This window comes from Vulpes lagopus, chromosome 5, assembly GCF_018345385.1.
Source record: "Vulpes lagopus strain Blue_001 chromosome 5, ASM1834538v1, whole genome shotgun sequence".
In the NCBI taxonomy this organism is placed as follows: domain Eukaryota; kingdom Metazoa; phylum Chordata; class Mammalia; order Carnivora; family Canidae; genus Vulpes; species Vulpes lagopus.
In genome coordinates, this window is record NC_054828.1 from 102,846,685 (window position 1) to 102,865,190 (window position 18,506).

An 18,506-nucleotide genomic window follows, 5' to 3' on the forward strand; every position below is an offset into this window, starting at 1 on the left:
AGCAGGGGTTGTTTTTGGTTTATCTCTATGTATCCCACACCAATAGAGTCTGGTACTCAATAGAGTCAATAAATCATTTAAATGAATGAGATTGATTCTACCTTAGAAAGAGGTGAGAAACAAGTAAGTCTTCCTAAATGAGGTGAGATCTGGGCTTTGAAAGCCAAACAGGCAGATGAAAGGGTCAGAGAATGAATGATAGGCATGGAGAACAGTGTGAGTAAAACTGCATGCCATGTTTTAGCAAACTGCAAATAGTTTGAATTGCTTCAGCATAAAGTGTAAATTGAAGAGCAGCCAGAGATGGATATATATATATATTAGTGAAGAATTATATTGTTTTCATGGGTTTCTTTGAAAAACAGAGAACATTTTAAAAAAATCTGATTAATTTACACTTTCCCTGAACACTTTTTATTTTTATTTATTTATTTTTTAAAAGATTTTATTTATTTATTCATAGAGACAGAGAGAGAGAGAGGCAGAGACACAGGCAGAGGGAGAAGCAGGCATCATACAGAGAGCCTGATGTGGGACTCTATCCAGGGTCTCCAGGATCACGCCCTGGGCTGCAGGTGGCGCTAAACCGCTGTGCCACTGGGGCTGTCCCCTGAACACTTTTTAAAATGTGTTTCTAAAAAAAAAAATAAATAAATAAAATAAATAAAATGTGTTTCTGTGTACCTAAACCTCAGAGGGCTTTCATATTTTTAAAAGTTAATTAAAATTATTGTTGATTAAATATTTTCATTTTATCTATAGCATTTTAGCTGGATTTTTAGTAACTTTATAATTTTATAAATTTTGCTTATAATTTTGAATGAAAATGATTGTACCTTTTCAGATTATACAGGTTTATAAGTGCTGCATTTGCATTTATTACATGCCAATGTTCATTAAAGTATGACAGCATACTTCAAGCCAAGTGTTCTATGGAGCTGTACTCTGTGAATAGATAAAGTTTGTGGGCATTTTCCTTATGCTGGTGTGTCTACTAGGACACTCCTCAGACTCCAAATTTGACAGTCAAGGGTTTAGTGGAAAGAGCTGTAGCCCAAACACCAGGAGGCCCAGGTTCAGTATTTACAGCATTACTAGTTAGCTATAGGATCGTGGGTGTTTCCTTTTTCTCATTTGCTAAATAAATAGTGGGGCTGAGTTAAATGACTTCTAAAGTCCCTTTTATTTCTAAAATTCTGTGGTTTTATAAATCTGTAGCTATAGTTCATATGATGCTGGAGCGTTGGACGGGAATGTAAACCCCAATTATAGTTACAGTTTCCAGTACTACATCTTGTGAAAACAGGAGCTGTCTATACTGTGTTTTCTCAAATATACTTTCATTTTTTAAATTTAGTTCTATGTGTGAGATACAGCTTTTCTTCTTTTAAGTGCTTTAAAAAAAAAAAGATTTTATTTTTTATTTTTAAGTGATCTCTACACCCAGTGTGGGGCTTGAACCTACAACCCAGAGATCAAGAGTCAGATGCTCCACCAGCTGAGCCAGCCAGGTGTCCTGAGATACAGTTTTTCTTATTAAACTTTTATAATAAATTTCTTTTTCTCCCCAAGTTATATATATATTAGAGATTTGGGTAGGATAGGTGGTGGAGATATCTAGTAAGTGATTTGAAGTGTGTGTCTAAAACTCAGGAGAGAAGTAGATTTCGAGTCATCTACGTAGATTATAGTTTAAAATGTGGAAGTAAATAAGATTGGGGGAAATAACAAAAGAAGGGAGTAAACAAACAAGAATATAATTCATACTTAAGAGATAGAGGAAAATGAGGAACTTCACAAGAAAATGTGAAAGGAGCAAAGAAGAGAGGTAGAATTGATTGTGTTGACTGAGAGCCCCCCAAGCAAAGCACACCATCCGGTGTTAAGATTTACTAATAAATGAAGATAAATCAGCCATGAAGGTAAAGGGTATCAGAGAAGGCCATTCAAGCCAGTGGGTGCATGCAATTCAATAAATAAATATAAAACTTTTGTAAGAAGAATCAGACCTATAAATACAGAGAACAAACTGATGGTTGCCAGAGGGAAGGGGCTATGGAGATGGGCTAAGTAGGTGAAGGGGAATGGGAGATACAGGCGTCTGGTTGTAGAATGATTAATAAGAGAATAGAAGGAACAGCATATGGAATATAGTCAGTGATACTATAATAGTATTGTATGGTGACAGATGGTAACTACTTGTGAGCATAGGTATAGAGAAGGTGAATCACTGTTGTATACCTAAAACCATTGTAACATTGTGTGTCACCTATACTCAAATTAATAAATAAAATATATGTCAAGTTCTAGTTTAAAAACAAAAAAGTGGTTTAATCTTGTTAAGTGTTGAAGGGAAATAGGTTTACAAGGTTCAGTAGCTATACACATTAGAGTATGATGGTATGGTGAATAGCAAGCACTGAGCTGAGAAACTGATTCTGGGTTCTAAGTCCAAACTCTATCCATTATTTTAATTGTACAGCCATTCAGTCATCTAATAGGGTGGAGAGATTTATAAACAAATCAGTTCCAATCAGGTTGGTAATTGCTATCCTAAATATGACCAAAAATGATTGGGCAAATTATTTAAGTCTTTTGGGGCTTAGTTTCTTCACCTATAAAATAATAATAAGTTGTTTTAAGTCTCATATTTGATGTAGCACCCCATCCTACAGTCGTGAACTGTTGTATTATTTGCCTCTAAAATTCTTCTTAAAAGCATTTTAAATGCTTATAAAAAGCATTTTTTAAAAATTTAAATGTATTTTTTAAAAAGTAAAATTTAAATGCTTATATAAAAAGTATTTTATATGTATGTATATATATATATAGAACTATGTTTTTTTAAGATTCGTTTCTTTATTTGAGAAAGAGTACGAGTGCCCATGAGTGGGGGGAGGGGCAGAAAGAGAGAGAATCCCAAGCTGACTCCCCACTGAGTGCAGAGCCTGATGTGGGGCTCCATCTCGACCCATGAGATCAAGACCTGAGCAGAAATCACAAATCTGATACTTAACTGACTCAGCCATCCAGGCGCCCCCTATGTACTTATAACATACATTTCAGAAAGTTGTTATGTGGTATACTATTAAAATGTCCCCTTACACTGAGGCTTTCATACCTTGTCTGCTGATGAAATATAATAGTATAAACCATACTACATGTGCTTGGGCAGTGAGTACTGTGCACTTTCCTCCAAAGAAAACTCTGCCACTCTTTGGAGAGCTGAGCATATTTTAAAATATATGTTGTTTGTCTCCTGGAACTGATATTTCTGCCATTTTTTAAAAGTAGGGAATAGGGGGACCTGGGTGGCTTAGCCAGTTAAACGTCTGCCTTTGGCTTAGGTCATGATCCCAGAGTCCTGGGATTGAGCCCTAAGCTCGGGCTCCCTGCTCTGTTGGGAGTCTGCTTCTCCCTTTCCCTCTGCACCTCCCCACTGCTTATGCTGTCTCTGTCTCAAATAAGTAAATAAAATATTTAAAAAGTTAAAAAAGAAAAAAGAGAGAGAGAGAGAGAGAAAGTTGTGACCCATAGTGAATGGCAAAGTATGCCAGTAAAGACTATCATGCTGGTTATTAAAATGTAAGTTTTACAGAGGCCAGTGGCCTAATGGACCTCCAAAGAAACAGTTGAGGAAAATGAAGGTAAAGATTATTATGCATTTATGAATGAGTGACTACTAAAGCAGAGACAGTCACAGATTGTCAGAAGTGCTCATTTTGTGTCCTTTGATATAAGGTGACTTTGTATTCAACAAACATTTATCAAGTTTCTTTTTTTTTTCTTTATAATTATCCTTTATTTTTTTTAATTAATTTTTATTGGTGTTCAATTTACCAACATACAGAAAAACACCCAGTGCTCATCCCGTCAAGTGTCCACCTCAGTGCCCGTCACCCATTCCCCTCCAACCTCCAACACCCGCCCTCCTCCCCCCTTCCACCACCCCTAGTTCGTTTCCCCGAGTTAGGAGTCTTTATGTTCTGTCTCCCTTCCTGATATTTCCCAACATTTCTTCTCCCTTCCTTTATATTCCCTTTCACTATTATTTATATTCCCCAAATGAATGAGAACATACACTGTTTGTCCTTCTCCGATTGACTTATTTCACTCAGCATAATACCCTCCAGTTCCATCCACGTTGAAGCAAATGGTGGGTATTTGTCATTTCTAATTGCTGAGTAATATTCCATTGTATACATAAACCACATCTTCTTTATCCATTCATCTTTCGATGGACACCGAGGCTCCTTCCACAGTTTGGCTATTGTGGCCATTGCTGATAGAAACATCGGGGTGCAGGTGTCCCGACGCATTTATCAAGTTTCTATTATGTGCTGGTGTTCTATTGGTGAAATCCCTTTTTGGATTTTATCATTTAGTGGGAAAGAGAGTGGAACAAAGGCTAGAGACTCATGGGAGGTCAATTTTGCCTAAGTAGTAAATGATCTAACTACCACTTTTTTGTTGTTGTTGTTGTTTGTTTTCTCTCCTACCACTGGTTCATGATGAAAACTATATAAACTCCATCTTTTATTCCTTTTATTCTCTCTCCCTCTCTGCATTCCCACACCTCAAGGTAACTGTGGTTTAAGAAAAAAAATATATTGAAATTTGTGGTTAAGTATCTAAATCTCCAGCAGCACGTGAATAAGCCTGGATGGTATATGTAGCTGGGAAAAAGTTTAAGAACTGACTTCTGGGTCATAATATTTAAATCTGTATTGCAAGCCAGATCTTATACTTGAGTACAAATCTGCATTTTAATTACTTTTGCTTTTTGTTTATAGGTCCAGGGGCAAGTTCATCCGACTCTTGAGTCTAGTGACGATGCTCTTCAATATGTTGAAGAATTAATTTTGCAGTTATTAAATATGCTATGCCAAGCTCAGCCCCGAAGTGCTTCAGATGTAGAGGTATGTTAAATTTTGCCTTGTATTTACTTCATATATACAGATATGTATATACACACATATATCTAATCTGTACTTATTGTGATGTCAGTGGAAGAGTTTGCTCTTCAAGTCCACAAAATATATATGTGGTACTAAAAAAATGAAGCCTGAATTTATTCTTTGTATTAGGTGTATGATAACTTGTATATGTTTTAGCTGTCCAGTTATTCCATGTTTGGCTTTTAATCTGGAATGAACTTTTGTTGGCCTCCAAATACTACTTCTTGATGCAAGAATTTTAAGCATACACACATAGCTTTAAAGTGGAATATGTTCAAGTGTTTCTTTCATTTTTAAAGCCAACTATCATTTATAAAACATATCATTTGGGGCACCTAGGTGGCTCAGTTGGTTAAGCGTCTGACTTGATTTCAGCTCAGGTCTTAATATCAGGCTCATTAGTTCAAGCCCCGCTGGTCATGGAGCCTACTTAGATTAAATTTAAAAAAATTTGTTTTTAAATTCATGTCAGTTAATGTTTTGATCTTCAGTTGTTACATGTATTTTATTTTATTTTTTAAAAAAGATTTTATCATTTATTCATGAGAGACACAGAGAGAGAGAGGCAGAGACACAGGCAGAGGGAGAAGTAGTCTTCCCACAGGGAGCCTGATGCAGGACTCAATGTCTGGATCACGCCCTGAGCTGAAGGCAGATGCTCAACCGATGAGCCACCCAGGCATTCCTGTTACATGTATTTTAGATAGTGAGTGAACTCCTTCCCTCCAGTTGGAAGGGAAGGAAACATAAAAATCTAGGAAGTTCTTGCAGTCTCTTAGTAAGATGATATGGCCCCTGTATTTTTAGGGTTTCTAGTTTAGAGGAGATACAGGTGGGAATATGGGCAATAACATTATGTGATATACTGCATAAAAGGTATGTGGCAAGCTATAAAAGGGACAAACTAATCACATAGGTTTTGTGGCTTAAGGATTAGCCTCCTAGAAGAGGCATCTGAAGGAGTCAAAAGTCTGAAAAGAAAAGAAAAAAGGTGGGATCCCTGGGTGGCGCAGCGGTTTAGCACCTGCCTTTGGCCCAGGGCGCGATCTTGGAGACCTGGGATCGAATCTCGAGTCGGGCTCCCGGTGCATGGAGTCTGTTTCTCCCTCTGCCTGTGTCTCTGCCTTTCTCTCTCTCTCTCTCTCTCTCTCTCTCTCTCTCTCTCTCTCTCTCTGTGACTATCATAAATAAATTTAAAAATTAAAAAAAAAAAAAGAAAAGAAAAAAGGTTTGAAATTCTACCTGTAAAAAATGGGAGATAGAGCTGGAAGAAATATAGTTTTCTGGCATGAAGGATCAATTTGACTTTAATGACATTGAATATATACTGGTACAAATCTTTGAGTTTCTCTGACATTTCTTTTGCCATTTTCAAATGTGGGCACAAAAAAGATAGTTGGGTTGAACGTGTTTCACCATGGATATACAGTGGAACCGTAGGCCAAGGAATGAGGGAAATTAATAATAGCGATGCTTTATAACTTTTCAGAATACAACACACATAGAATTAAACAAAGATTTTATCACAAAGAGTGGCTAGGTAGGAGGTATATCTAAATACCCCAGGCCCTGCTTAGTTCCCTAGGAGGCTGAGGAATTAATATGAGGGCATATCCGATAAGAAACTTCTGAAAAGGGACGCCTGGGTAGCTCAGTGGTTGAGTGTCTGCCTTCAGCCCAGGGCGTGATCCTGAAGTCCTGGGATCAAGTCTCACATCGGGCTCCCTGCATGGAGCCTGCTTCTCTGTCTGCCTTTGTCTCTGCCTCTCTCTCTCTCTCTCTCTCTCTCTCTCTGTGCTCTCTGGGTCTCTCATGAAGAAATAAATAAAATCTTAAAAAAAGAAAGAAACTTCTGAAAAGTGTATCCAAACTGGATAGGGAAAAAAAGTGAACTGTAATAATGGCTGCTATTTGAGTGCTTGCTATAGTATCATGCACTGTTCTAAAACACTTCTATGTTTTACGTTTTATTTAAAGTTTTTAATAACACCATGAAGATGGTGCTATTTTTTCCCCTTACTAGATGTAAGCTCCAAGGTTATTTTTCTTGCTCACTGCTGAATTCCTAGCACCCAGAACAATGTCTGGCACTGAGAAGGCACTCAGGAAATACATGTTGAATGAATAAATGTGGAAACTGAAGCACAGAGAGGTTAAATAAATTGCCCTTGCCCAAGGTCACAGCTAAAAGGTAGTGAAGCCAAGACTAACCCCAAAAGTGTAAGCTTTCTGGATGTACATTCCAACTCAGCTGTTCTGCCAGGAGAGGGCAAGTAAACTGGAAAAACATGCATGGAACTAGGGTATTGGATTTCTCAATAAGGTCAGAGAACTGATAACACTGAAATACCTGAGTGGGAGAATTAAAAGAATAGATTGGGATCAGAGACAAAATTGTTGGAATTTAAGATTTCCTCAGTAACACAGTTACAAAGCAGGATGCGGCCCTGTGATGGTGGCTGGGCTAGAAGCAAAGGTCCCCAAGTTGAGGTATTCAAGGAATTAAGAGGCCAGGGTATTTTATGTGTCCTTAATATAGATGATAAAGTCACACAGGATGATGGCAACATTTTACATGACCCAGAAACAGCTTGGGGAGTGGAAAAGATGTTAAATTTACCTTCAAGTGGGTTTTGGGACAAGGGCAGCTTTTGCTCTAGAAGTCTTCAAGAGAGAGAACAGATTTCAGCTGAAGCAAAGAGATAAAACTCTAAAAAACACTGAATTACAGGGGTTGTAGATGTAGAAATATTTTATATGATGGAATAGTAATTCACTTTGATTTCCTAAGTAATTCAAAGTAGGTTTTATACATTTTTATCCCATTTTTCCCATTGAATTATAAGATCAGCTATCTTATATTCATGATTTATTTTAGATACTTAATTACACTGGGACTCAGAGTAGATCTTGAATAGAACTGGTTGCCTGGCTCTTCTCATGAACATTTCCAGTTGCAATTGCTCTTTTGGATCTTAGTTAGGTTCTCCCACAGTGTTTATAAAATGCAGCATTCATCCTTGTGCCTGCTGTATTAGAATACAGATCTCATCTTGCTTGTCAATCTGATGCTAGATGACATTCCAGGAATTTCCTGGTTTGATAACATTACAAACTCAAATTCAGCTCTTTCTAGATACCTTGACTATATACCTATGTTTATCTAGCCTTCTTCTTTAATTAATATAGAAACAAATATATAATTTTCCAATATTGAAGAAATTTCCATTAATTCTTGGAAATTACTGAGTCTCTTCAGTCTTTAACTTGTGCAGATTTAACCAAGGCCCTCAAGCCCTCAAGACTCTAATAAAAAATACTTCATAGCTTTTTAGTGTTCAGAAAACTTCTGAGATCTTGAAGGTATACGTTTACCCTATGCCTTATCTTGTTATTTTCAAGCACTTAACCTGGACCCTTAAAATAGATATAGCCATGTGATATATCAGTGATCTGGCTTTGGGATTCGGAATGGTTGGAAGAGAGAATATATGACAGTAATAGAAATAACAATGAGTTGTGTAATAGGCTTTGTGATTTCAGAGTACTGTTACATACATATTTGTCTTTATAACAACTCTGTAGTTATTCTCCTTATTTTATATGTTAGACAACCCTCAGAATGGTAGATTTTTAGAAAAGGTGGAAACTTGGGTCTTTTCCATTCAGTAATCAAATACCTTTGTTCTTGTGCCATTCCCTAAAGTTTATTTAGACAAGAATATGGATATGTAGAGATATTTAAATAAATATAATGGTTTCTTAGATTCTTTTATCAGAAAATAATTCTTCATTTTCTCATTCATTAGGATTTTTTATTTCTTTAATACATTTGTTTAATTTCTTTAATACATTTAATTTCTTTAATACATCTATAGAGCTTTCTTTTAGAATAATAAGGGCCATGAATTTTGCAAGCCCTTCAAATAAATTTTGAGGTAAGAGTTCATCAAAATTTTTTAAAATATGGGGGCCATATTAAAAATTTTACTTAAAAATAGATCCATCTGAATTAGTGCAATATATACATTTCTAATCTTTCTAAAGAATACGTTTCGATTAAAGTATCAACAAAGTAGAATAGCAATTCAAGCTTAATATTTGGCCCCAAGGGGATTCGTTTTAATGAAAAACTAAACGTTTTAGTTGCCCTATAATTTTGGGAAAAGATACTTCAAAAGTACTTGAAAACTGATGGATTATATAATACATATCTATAATCTTGCTTACGTTAATTAAAAGTTTTGATAAATTGTACTACAGATAATCACAGGTTAGGGACTGTCATAGTTCAAATGAAAGGGATTTCTTTTTATTGATATTGCCAAAATTCACTTATCCATACCACCAATATTTGAGCATCTACTACCTGTCAGGCAGTGTTCAAGATGAATAAGGAAGCATTTATATGAATGCTCTGGGAATGCAGAGGAGGAGTACATATTGTTTCTGTCTTTTCAAAATAATTTAATATTTAGAACATAGGTATAAAATTGTTCCAGTCTAGTTTATTCTCCCTATGTTCGTTTTCTATATTTAATCTTTTTTTAAAAATAGAAGCAAAAAATAATAGTATTTTTTTCCGTGTCCTGGTAAAGTATATTTTATTTAATTTCTTAGGTCTCATCCTTTCATAATTGTACTTGTTCTTTTTCTCCTTTTCTCTGGTTAACAAAACTGATTTCCATTTGTTAATGTCTTTCTTCTTTCCCTTTCTGGCCTCTATGTCCTGTATTTAACCAACTTTCTCATTTAACTCAGGCTTTCTTGGACTAACTTACCTAAGACTTTTTTTTTCTATGAGCTATAATCTAAAATTTTAAAAGTGTGCTTTACTTTTCCATTCATTTTTAAAAATTCTTTTCCTTCACATCCTAAAGAATCTTTATAATTTCTAATAAGTGTTCTATTAACGTTTAGATTTCCCAAGTAATTTCTCCATATTTTATACCTTTCTAGGACCCTCCCCCCCAGTTCCCCACAGTAAGCCTTTATTACTATTAATAGGACTTCAAAAGTACCTGTGGGTCTGAATATTTACACTGAAATACATGTGTGGGAATTTTCATAGGTCCTAGAATATTTGTATTGGAATTGATCTGCAAGGATATCTATTTAGATCCTTTTTTTATGTAAAGGAAAAGAGAGGGTTCTGCTAATAAAGAGACAGCTGAACCTTAAACCTAGCTCTGTATCTCAATTTTTTCCAAAGCCACTAGATATTAATAAAGATGGAATTTCTCATTTCAAAAAAATGAAATTATTAAAGTAGCAGAGTAGTAGAATTTTAATTCATGAATCTTTCATTGATCATTCCTCTTTGGGCTTTAAAAAAACTTTTAAAATCTATAAAATAATTGTAAAAATTTATTGTGCTCTATTAAATTTGCCACTACAAGGGATAAAGTGATTCTTTCAACTTGGCCTTTTCACATTTAAGGCACTTTTATTTTTTGACCCTACCAGTTTTCCCATACATTGACTCCGATTATTACCTCCTAAATATACAGTTGGTAATTTTATTCCAGTAATATACTAAGAAGTAAGTTTAAAATGTATTTTTCATCAATATTATTTTCCCTTTCTTGCTTCCTCTTTTATCATTCCTGATTTTCTTTCCCCTTCTTTATCAAAACAATAGATAAACTTGGAATTAGATGGATACAACTGAGATGGGAAGGGATTGCTATTCTTTTTTCTTCCACCTCTATTCCTGTCTCATTTGCCTCTGTGATTCCACCAATGTCTTTTTTTCCCCAAAAAGACATATGTTCAGTATATTTAGAATTGGCATACTGAGTTCAGCTTCTCTTCTGCTTTTCTCTCACCATTATACACCAGTGCTTTTTAAGATTCTAGGTCATGACCCATTAATAAGTCATAAAATCACTTTAGTGCATTGCCCAACATTTTTTTTTTAATTTTTCTTTATTTATGATAGGCACACAGTGAGAGAGAGAGGCAGAGACACAGGCAGAGGGAGAAGCAGGCTCCATGCACTGGGAGCCCGACGTGGGATTCGATCCCGGGTCTCCAGGATCGCGCCCTGGGCCAAAGGCAGGCGCCAAACCGCTGTGCCACCCAGGGATCCCCCTGCCCAACATTTTTTAAATGAATAGAAAATATCAGTGCATTGCATCTAATAAGGGCAGGTTCTGTTTTATGAACTTTGTTCCAGCTTAGTATGTGTATGATGTGTTAGGATGTAATGTGAAATGTATTAAGAATTTATTATTTTTAGGAGGCCTGGGTGGCTCAGTGGTTGGTTGAGCGTCTGCCTTCAGCTCAGAGTGTGATCCCAGGGTCCGGTGATTGAGTCCTGCTTCGGACTCCCTGTGAGGAGCCTGCTTCTCCATCTGCCTATGTCTCTGTCTCTCATGAATAAATAAATAAAAATCTTTACCAAAAAATTTATTATTTCTTACTCTGAGTTGAGGGGGAAAAAAGAAAGAAAAAGAAATTAGCAATCCACAGGGCTATCTATAATTGTTACTTTTGGATTACCAAGTTGTTTCCTGGGAAAACGGAAAAGAATTTTTGCTTTGGTTGTTCCTTTCCACCGTTTTCCCCTTCTCTTTTCTCCTTTTTCACCTGCCAGACTACCCCCAATATTTTGGACCTCTATACTGCTTGTATTATATGAAGATATACTGTCCTGGCAAATAGCTTTTCAACTAGGCATTTCAAAAAGTATGTGAAATTATAATTACAATAATTTCTTTCAACACACCTCTAATTCATTAATTAGAATTGAAACGATCACTTCTTATGTTGGGCAGCTGATTTAGCCTTAAACGTAGATGAAGAGAAAATTTATTTAACTGGAATAGGTTGAACTATTCTTACTTTATACGTTTGTTCTTAACATGTCCTAGAATCAACATGTTTTCCCCCAGAGTATCCCATAGCAATCTTTTTATTTTCCATTTTAATAGCAATTGACAAAAGTTTTTATTCAGACTTGTAATGAGTGATGTTTAATTTTATCTAATAGATTTTACGTACTACTAGTTTCATACATGTGTTTAAATTATGTTAATAGTGACCTCTACTGGCTTTAACTATGGTATCCTGAAAATGGAATTTAAAAACTTAAGAGAATGTTTTGAAGTGAATTATATTAAAGTATTAAAGTTTGGAAATTCAGCTTTTACATTAATATGAGTTCCTTCACTTGCAGTGGAAATTCTAACTGAATAAGTACTAGAAATTATTTTGTTAAAAATTAATGACCTATGAAGGATTCAAAATATAAAAATTACTGTTACCAAGTGTAGACCCTTGATTCCATGATGTGTAAATAGTTTTGAAGTTAGGTACTTTAGTATGATGAATAAAGTGAAGAAAAAAATTCTTAGAGGTTTCAATTGTAAAATACTACTTGAGGTTATGATTGGTGTTGAAAAGATAAATGAAGGAGAATTGGGTTTAGATATATGCTTCTTGAATTTAGGTCTTGTTCTTGAGATTTTATATACTCAATGGTTATTCTAATCATTCTTGTCATTAGCTTTATCACAGTGAAGTCGAAATTCAGAATGTGATTTTCCCCCGAGATAATATAAGGGATATTTAGTCTCTTACTTGCCTAATTAAGAAACTAATACATTGACAGCTATAGTTCTCTTAGCTTAAGTATGTTTGTAGTAAATAAATTATACCACATGTGAAAAGCCTGCTTTTGATATTCTTTGATTTTACAAGTAAATGGTAAGTGAAGAGCACTATTTAATGTATTTGTTGCTTAGTTGTTATTTTCCTATTTTCCAAGGAACGTGTTCAAAAAAGTTTCCCTCATCCAATTGATAAGTGGGCAATAGCTGATGCCCAATCGGCTATTGAAAAGAGGAAGCGAAGAAACCCTTTATCTCTCCCAGTAGAAAAAATTCATCCTTTATTAAAGGTAAAGCTGAAATACTGCCTTCTTGCCTTTTAAAAGCAAAATAAAACCCATGATTTTCAAACATTAAGAATATATTTTTATGGATGATAGTGAATTGAAGGGTGAAATTCTCTCATATTAATTTTTCCAGGAATTCTTGTTGTGGGGAGGGATGATATAATAGGAAAGTATAAGTTGGGCATCGTGATTTAAAGTAACTTCATACCAACAAAAATATGCAAATTGAAAAGACTAAAAGAAAAGTTACAATTGTGGATTTTATTCATCTCAGGTGTTACTATAATCTCAGAGAATTTATAAAACTCCTTGCTTGTTGGTTAGACCTAAGTGTCCTTATAAACCTTTCACATCATTATGTGTGAAGGGACCTCTGTGAGGCTGAGGCATACACAGAGCTACGTGTAAGCTTTGAATAAAAACTTTCTAAAGGTTATCTAAACTACCCAGTCCTCTCTTCATTTAAATCAGTCAGCTGAATCTCTCCAGAACTAGTAGAAAGAATAATTGCTGGAAGCTCTTATTTATTTAATAAAATGAACAAACTAATTATTAACACTCACATAAAAAATATAGGGGCTATAGTAATTAAAACCTTAACAATACTTTGATATCCATAATTTTGTATAAACTATAACACAACCAAAATGCTAAATCTTACATATATTATCTCTAAGTGTTATTACTCCACAGAGTTATTCTCATGCCCAGTTTGTAGATGAAGTGACTGAGGCAGAAAGTAATTGAGTGACTTTGAGTTCATGTTCACAGGGCTCAGAGTGATAGTGTCAGGAAATGTAGATCTGTTGGATCTTGTTCAAGATTTAAGATTAACACTTGGATAATATTTAGGACTGTAAAAGGTTATGTTTTGTATTTGGGTTGTTGGAATAGAAATATCTGCCTATGTCTTAACTGGTCTGAGGAAATAAGTACAAGTTATAGAAAATTACTGAGCTCTATTAGTAATTGCATACTTCTTTATAATTCTCTTCATGATTTTTACCAGCCATACATTAAATTATATTCTAAGAGAATTAACAAATTGAGGTATGTGCATGCTGTATTAATAATGATCCTAAACTGAATTTTGTGATCTGTTGTGGATATCATTCAATTTATTAATACATCCTTATCACTATAAACATTTTATAGTTTTTACATGTCTTTAAAGGTAAATGCCACCTGTCCCCAACTTAAGTAAACTTTTTATTTCAAAGGTTTTTTTAAATTGGATTGTTTAGAAAATAGAATTTGTTTTCCTGTAGGCATTAGTCAGCCCCACAAAATCCCATACATCCTTTGAATTCTAATCATACTATTTAATAACATGCTCTTAATAACCACTGTTGTTCAGTAGAACATAGCATGATTTTTTTTTTCCCATAGAAACAGTTATAGTTACCAGGAATGTGCCACTAGGGTTTTGGGATCCCAGGTTCTTTTGGAAAGAAGAATAGAGCTATAAGGCTAGTAGATATTCCCAGATACCAGTAATATATTAACTTTTGTTCTACGTAAAGATAAAATTTATTTTATATTTATTTATATAAATTTATTATTTTATTAAATAATTTATTATATAAATTATTTTATTTATAGTTTTACTTATTATAGTTAATTCCAAGTTTCCTGAATTAGATAAAGTGAACATTCCCCTACCCCCAAACTGGGGCTTCCCTTCCTAGATTAAGGATGATCTATTAAGTAATCTGTACTACTTAAGTATTTTATATGATCATAGGTAATTTTGCCTTACCTTTGCTTAGCTTGTATTTCCAAATAGCAGTATGTATATTATTCACAGATGAACCTAGAATTAAATGTTGTTGATAGTCACAGGCCTCTGTAAAAATTAAGCTAAATTGTATGCATTGTTTCTTTTTAATCGGTGTGTCAAATTTATAGTATATGATTTTTAAGCCTGTTTTTCTTTTAATTTTTCAGGAGGTCCTAGGTTATAAAATTGACCACCAAGTTTCTGTTTACATAGTAGCAGTATTAGAATACATTTCTGCAGACATTTTAAAGCTGGTGGGGAATTATGTACGGAATATACGGCATTATGAAATTACAAAACAAGATATTAAAGTGGCAATGTGTGCTGATAAGGTAGGATACTGATCTTCTCTGTTTTGTTCTTAAATTTTTATTCCTGATTTATTGGATGCTAATCTGTTCAGACAATAAAATTATATATTGTGTTAGGATACATTTCCAGTAACCCAATAGCAAGTACTCAAGATAACACTTTATGGAAATAGAGTATTATTTATAGTACTAAACTGTTTAAACATGTCATGCAGTTTTTCTTTGATGTGCTCTTGCAGATAGGGTTAATACTGGTAATAATCTCTTATTAGTAAAATTCTTTAAGTTATTTAGATCGGGACACTTAGAAGATTATGGATTTTGAAAATATAAAAATGCTTAACTCTTGAGTTTTATTTTAATACTTAACTATCTGTAGATACTACTTGTATGGTTTTATTATAATAATATTAAGAGCAAACATTTATTGAAAGTTAAGCATATATGAAATTTATGTAATTTGGTCTTTATGGTATCACTCTAAGGTAAGATGCTCTTATAAAAGGGAAACTAAAGTTCAGAGAGATAAAGAAATTGTTCCTGAATTTTCTGAGAAGTTTTAAAGCCTAGACTCAAACTCTAGATTTGAGTCTAAAGGTTTTAATTATCATGCTAGACTGCCTCAGTATTTTCATAGTATAAAAATAACTTTGCAGAAAATAAAATATTTTCTGATGAAGGATTTCAATCCATTTTTTCTCACTATACTCTTACTGATTTGGAATATTCTTTCTGATTACTAAGTTCACTTAATTATGTTCCAGTCTTCTTTGTTCTTTCAGAATGTGAACATACAGGATTAAAAAACACCTGATCTGAGGAAGGATTTCAAATATATTGATATTTTTAAAGGAATAAGTATTTGGTTTTTAAAATAGTTATCTTTTCAGTAAATGTAAAATATTTGACACTTCTAAATAAATTAGATAAGTATTTTTGAGTACATACTATGAGCTCACACAGGGAGGAAATACAAAAGAAGTGTAAAACAAGGCCCCAGGGGTGCCTGAGTGGCTCAGTTGGTTAAGCATCTATCTTAGACTTAGATCATGATCCCACGGTCCTGGGATTGAACCCCATGTCTTGCTCCCTGTTCAGCAGGAAGCCTCCTTCTCTTTCTGCCCCTCACCCTGCTCATGCTGGGATCAAACCCCATGTCTTGCTCCCTGCTCAGCAGAAAGCCTTCTTCTGTTTCTGTACTCACCCTGCTCATGCTCGCTCTCTCTAAAATAAATAAATAAATAAATTCTTTTAAAAAACACAAAACCAGTCTCCAGAGTTGGTGAAGGAGAAAACTTACATTTGTGAAACAAGCAGAAAATAATCCAAGATAAAATATTACTTCACTTTGTTGTAGGGATAATCACACAGAAATTTACAGAAATGGAGAGATGAGGTTTAGCAAGAATAATAATAGTAGACTTCTTTGAAGAAACAGGACTAGTTTTGATCAATTTCCAACAAATGTAGTTAAGGAGGCCAATTAGCAGACTGTGAATTATCAGATACAGAGTGATGAGCCCTGGAATGAGGTAGCGATGGCAAGGGTATAAAACAGAAGAAACTAAGAGAAATCCAATACAGGATTTGAGAACAAATTTGAAGTAATAGGTTAACAAAAGAGACAGACAATACTAGTATTAGTAGAGAACTTAGAGAAAGCAGTTTGTGATATTAGATGGGGAATTCTGTTTTAGAGAGATACGGAGGTGACAGAGGCAGTATAGCCAAGAAGAGATAATTGTGTACCTGCTTTTTATCACTTAAGAACTATATTCAAAGAGCAACTTAGGGTGCTTAAGTTTGACTATAGATTCATATTTTATTGTATTTGTTTTATATTTCTGTTTAGGTATTAATGGACATGTTTCATCAAGATGTAGAAGATATAAATATATTATCTTTAACTGATGAAGAGCCTTCCACCTCAGGAGAGCAAACTTATTATGATTTGGTAAAAGCATTTATGGCAGAAATTCGACAGTACATAAGGGAACTAAATTTAATTATAAAAGTTTTTAGAGAGCCCTTTGTCTCCAATTCAAAATTGTTTTCAGCTAATGTAAGTATTGTTGTATTGTGTACACATACATCATTGCATGTGTTGATCATTTTACATGACAACTCAGATTTGAAGTTGTGTAGTTCATGATTGCTAATTTGTCATATTTTTAAGTTGTGGGATTTAATTCATAGTGACTATGATCTCATAGTTGCTACAGTAGTTTGAATAAATTCAACACCAAAAATTAAAAGACAAAATCAAAACTCTAGATTGAACTCTAAGTGCAAATGAACTTACAGAATCTTCTTTGTACTCCAAGGAATAAAGCTTCTTGTTAAGGTGGAAGATGTTTTTTGTTTAATTTGACTCATTTATTTGAGTCATTCAACTAACACTTCATCAGTGCTGCCTATATATGTTGTTAGGCATCATATAGTACTTTACAGTAGGGATTCAAAGATGAATAAAAACAGTTCCTTCCCTCAAATTGAGTCTAGTCAAGATTGAAATGTAAACTTAATATTAAATTGCAGTATAGTGTGGTAATTTCCACAATAGAAGTATGACAACAATATTTTGAGGAACAAAAGGAGAGAGCTTATGACATTGAAAATTAGAGAGGGATCACTGATCTTACAATAGTAATCAAACCAGCCTACTCAATGCTGGGGAAATGCTGAGTGGTAAGAACAATTGAAATTGCCAAAGAGAGTTACATTCTAGTAATTCTTAGAGGTCTACCCATGGATGACAGAAAAGTAGTGCTCACTATAGAAGCACCAACGGGGGCTTGAGTTATGGCACTGATTGACCATTAAAAGTTAGAGGATTCATTTATGAGTTGCACAAATCTTTATATGGAGTTTTAAAAAGCCACTGAATTGTTCACTTTAAATAGATGAAATGCATTCTATGTGAATTTTACCTTAATAAAGCTGTTTTTAAAAATAAAAGAATGAAGGGGCACCTGACTGGCTCTGTCAGTGGACATTGCAACTCTTGATCTCGGGGTTGTGAGTCCAAGCCCTACACTGGGTATAGACATTACTTAAAAAAAAGGAGTAAAGAATAGGCAAAGATTTCTTAAGACACAAAAATTAAGACCATAAAATAAAAAATTAACGAATTGGACTTCATTAAAATGAAAAACTTTTGCTCTTCTAAAGACATTGTCACAAAATAAGCCACAGATTGGTAGAACCTATTTGCAATACATATATCTAACAGGACTTGAATCCAGATTCTATAAAGAGCTTTTACAATTCAGTAATTGGAATAACAGCCTGATAATTTTAAGTGGGCAAAAATTCACACACTTTGTGAAAGAAGTTATACCAATGTCTGAAAAGCACATTGAAAGCAATGCTTGGGATCCCTGGGTGGCGCAATGGTTTGGCGCCTGCCTTTGGCCCAGGGCGCGATCCTGGAGACCCGGGATTGAATCCCACATCAGGCTCCCGGTGCATGGAGCCTGCTTCTTCCTCAGCCTGTGTCTCTGCCTCTCTCTCTCTCTCTCTGTGACTATCATAAATAAATAAAAAAAAAAAAAAAG

At 34.4% G+C, this 18,506-nt stretch overlaps 1 protein-coding gene across 5 annotated transcripts in view; it reads left to right on the forward strand.

Moving 5' to 3' along the window:
* SOS1 (SOS Ras/Rac guanine nucleotide exchange factor 1) overlaps positions 1-18,506 on the forward strand; it is a 174,847-nt gene that overhangs the window by 93,703 nt on the left and 62,638 nt on the right. For all 5 annotated transcript variants that reach the window (XM_041757107.1, XM_041757103.1, XM_041757106.1 and 2 more), the window contains exons 2-5: positions 4,794-4,919; positions 12,730-12,861; positions 14,806-14,970; positions 16,802-17,011. In XM_041757107.1, coding sequence (XP_041613041.1) covers positions 4,878-4,919; positions 12,730-12,861; positions 14,806-14,970; positions 16,802-17,011 — 549 coding nt within the window. In that variant the 5' untranslated portion in view covers positions 4,794-4,877. The remainder of the gene's footprint in view (positions 1-4,793; positions 4,920-12,729; positions 12,862-14,805; positions 14,971-16,801; positions 17,012-18,506) is intronic.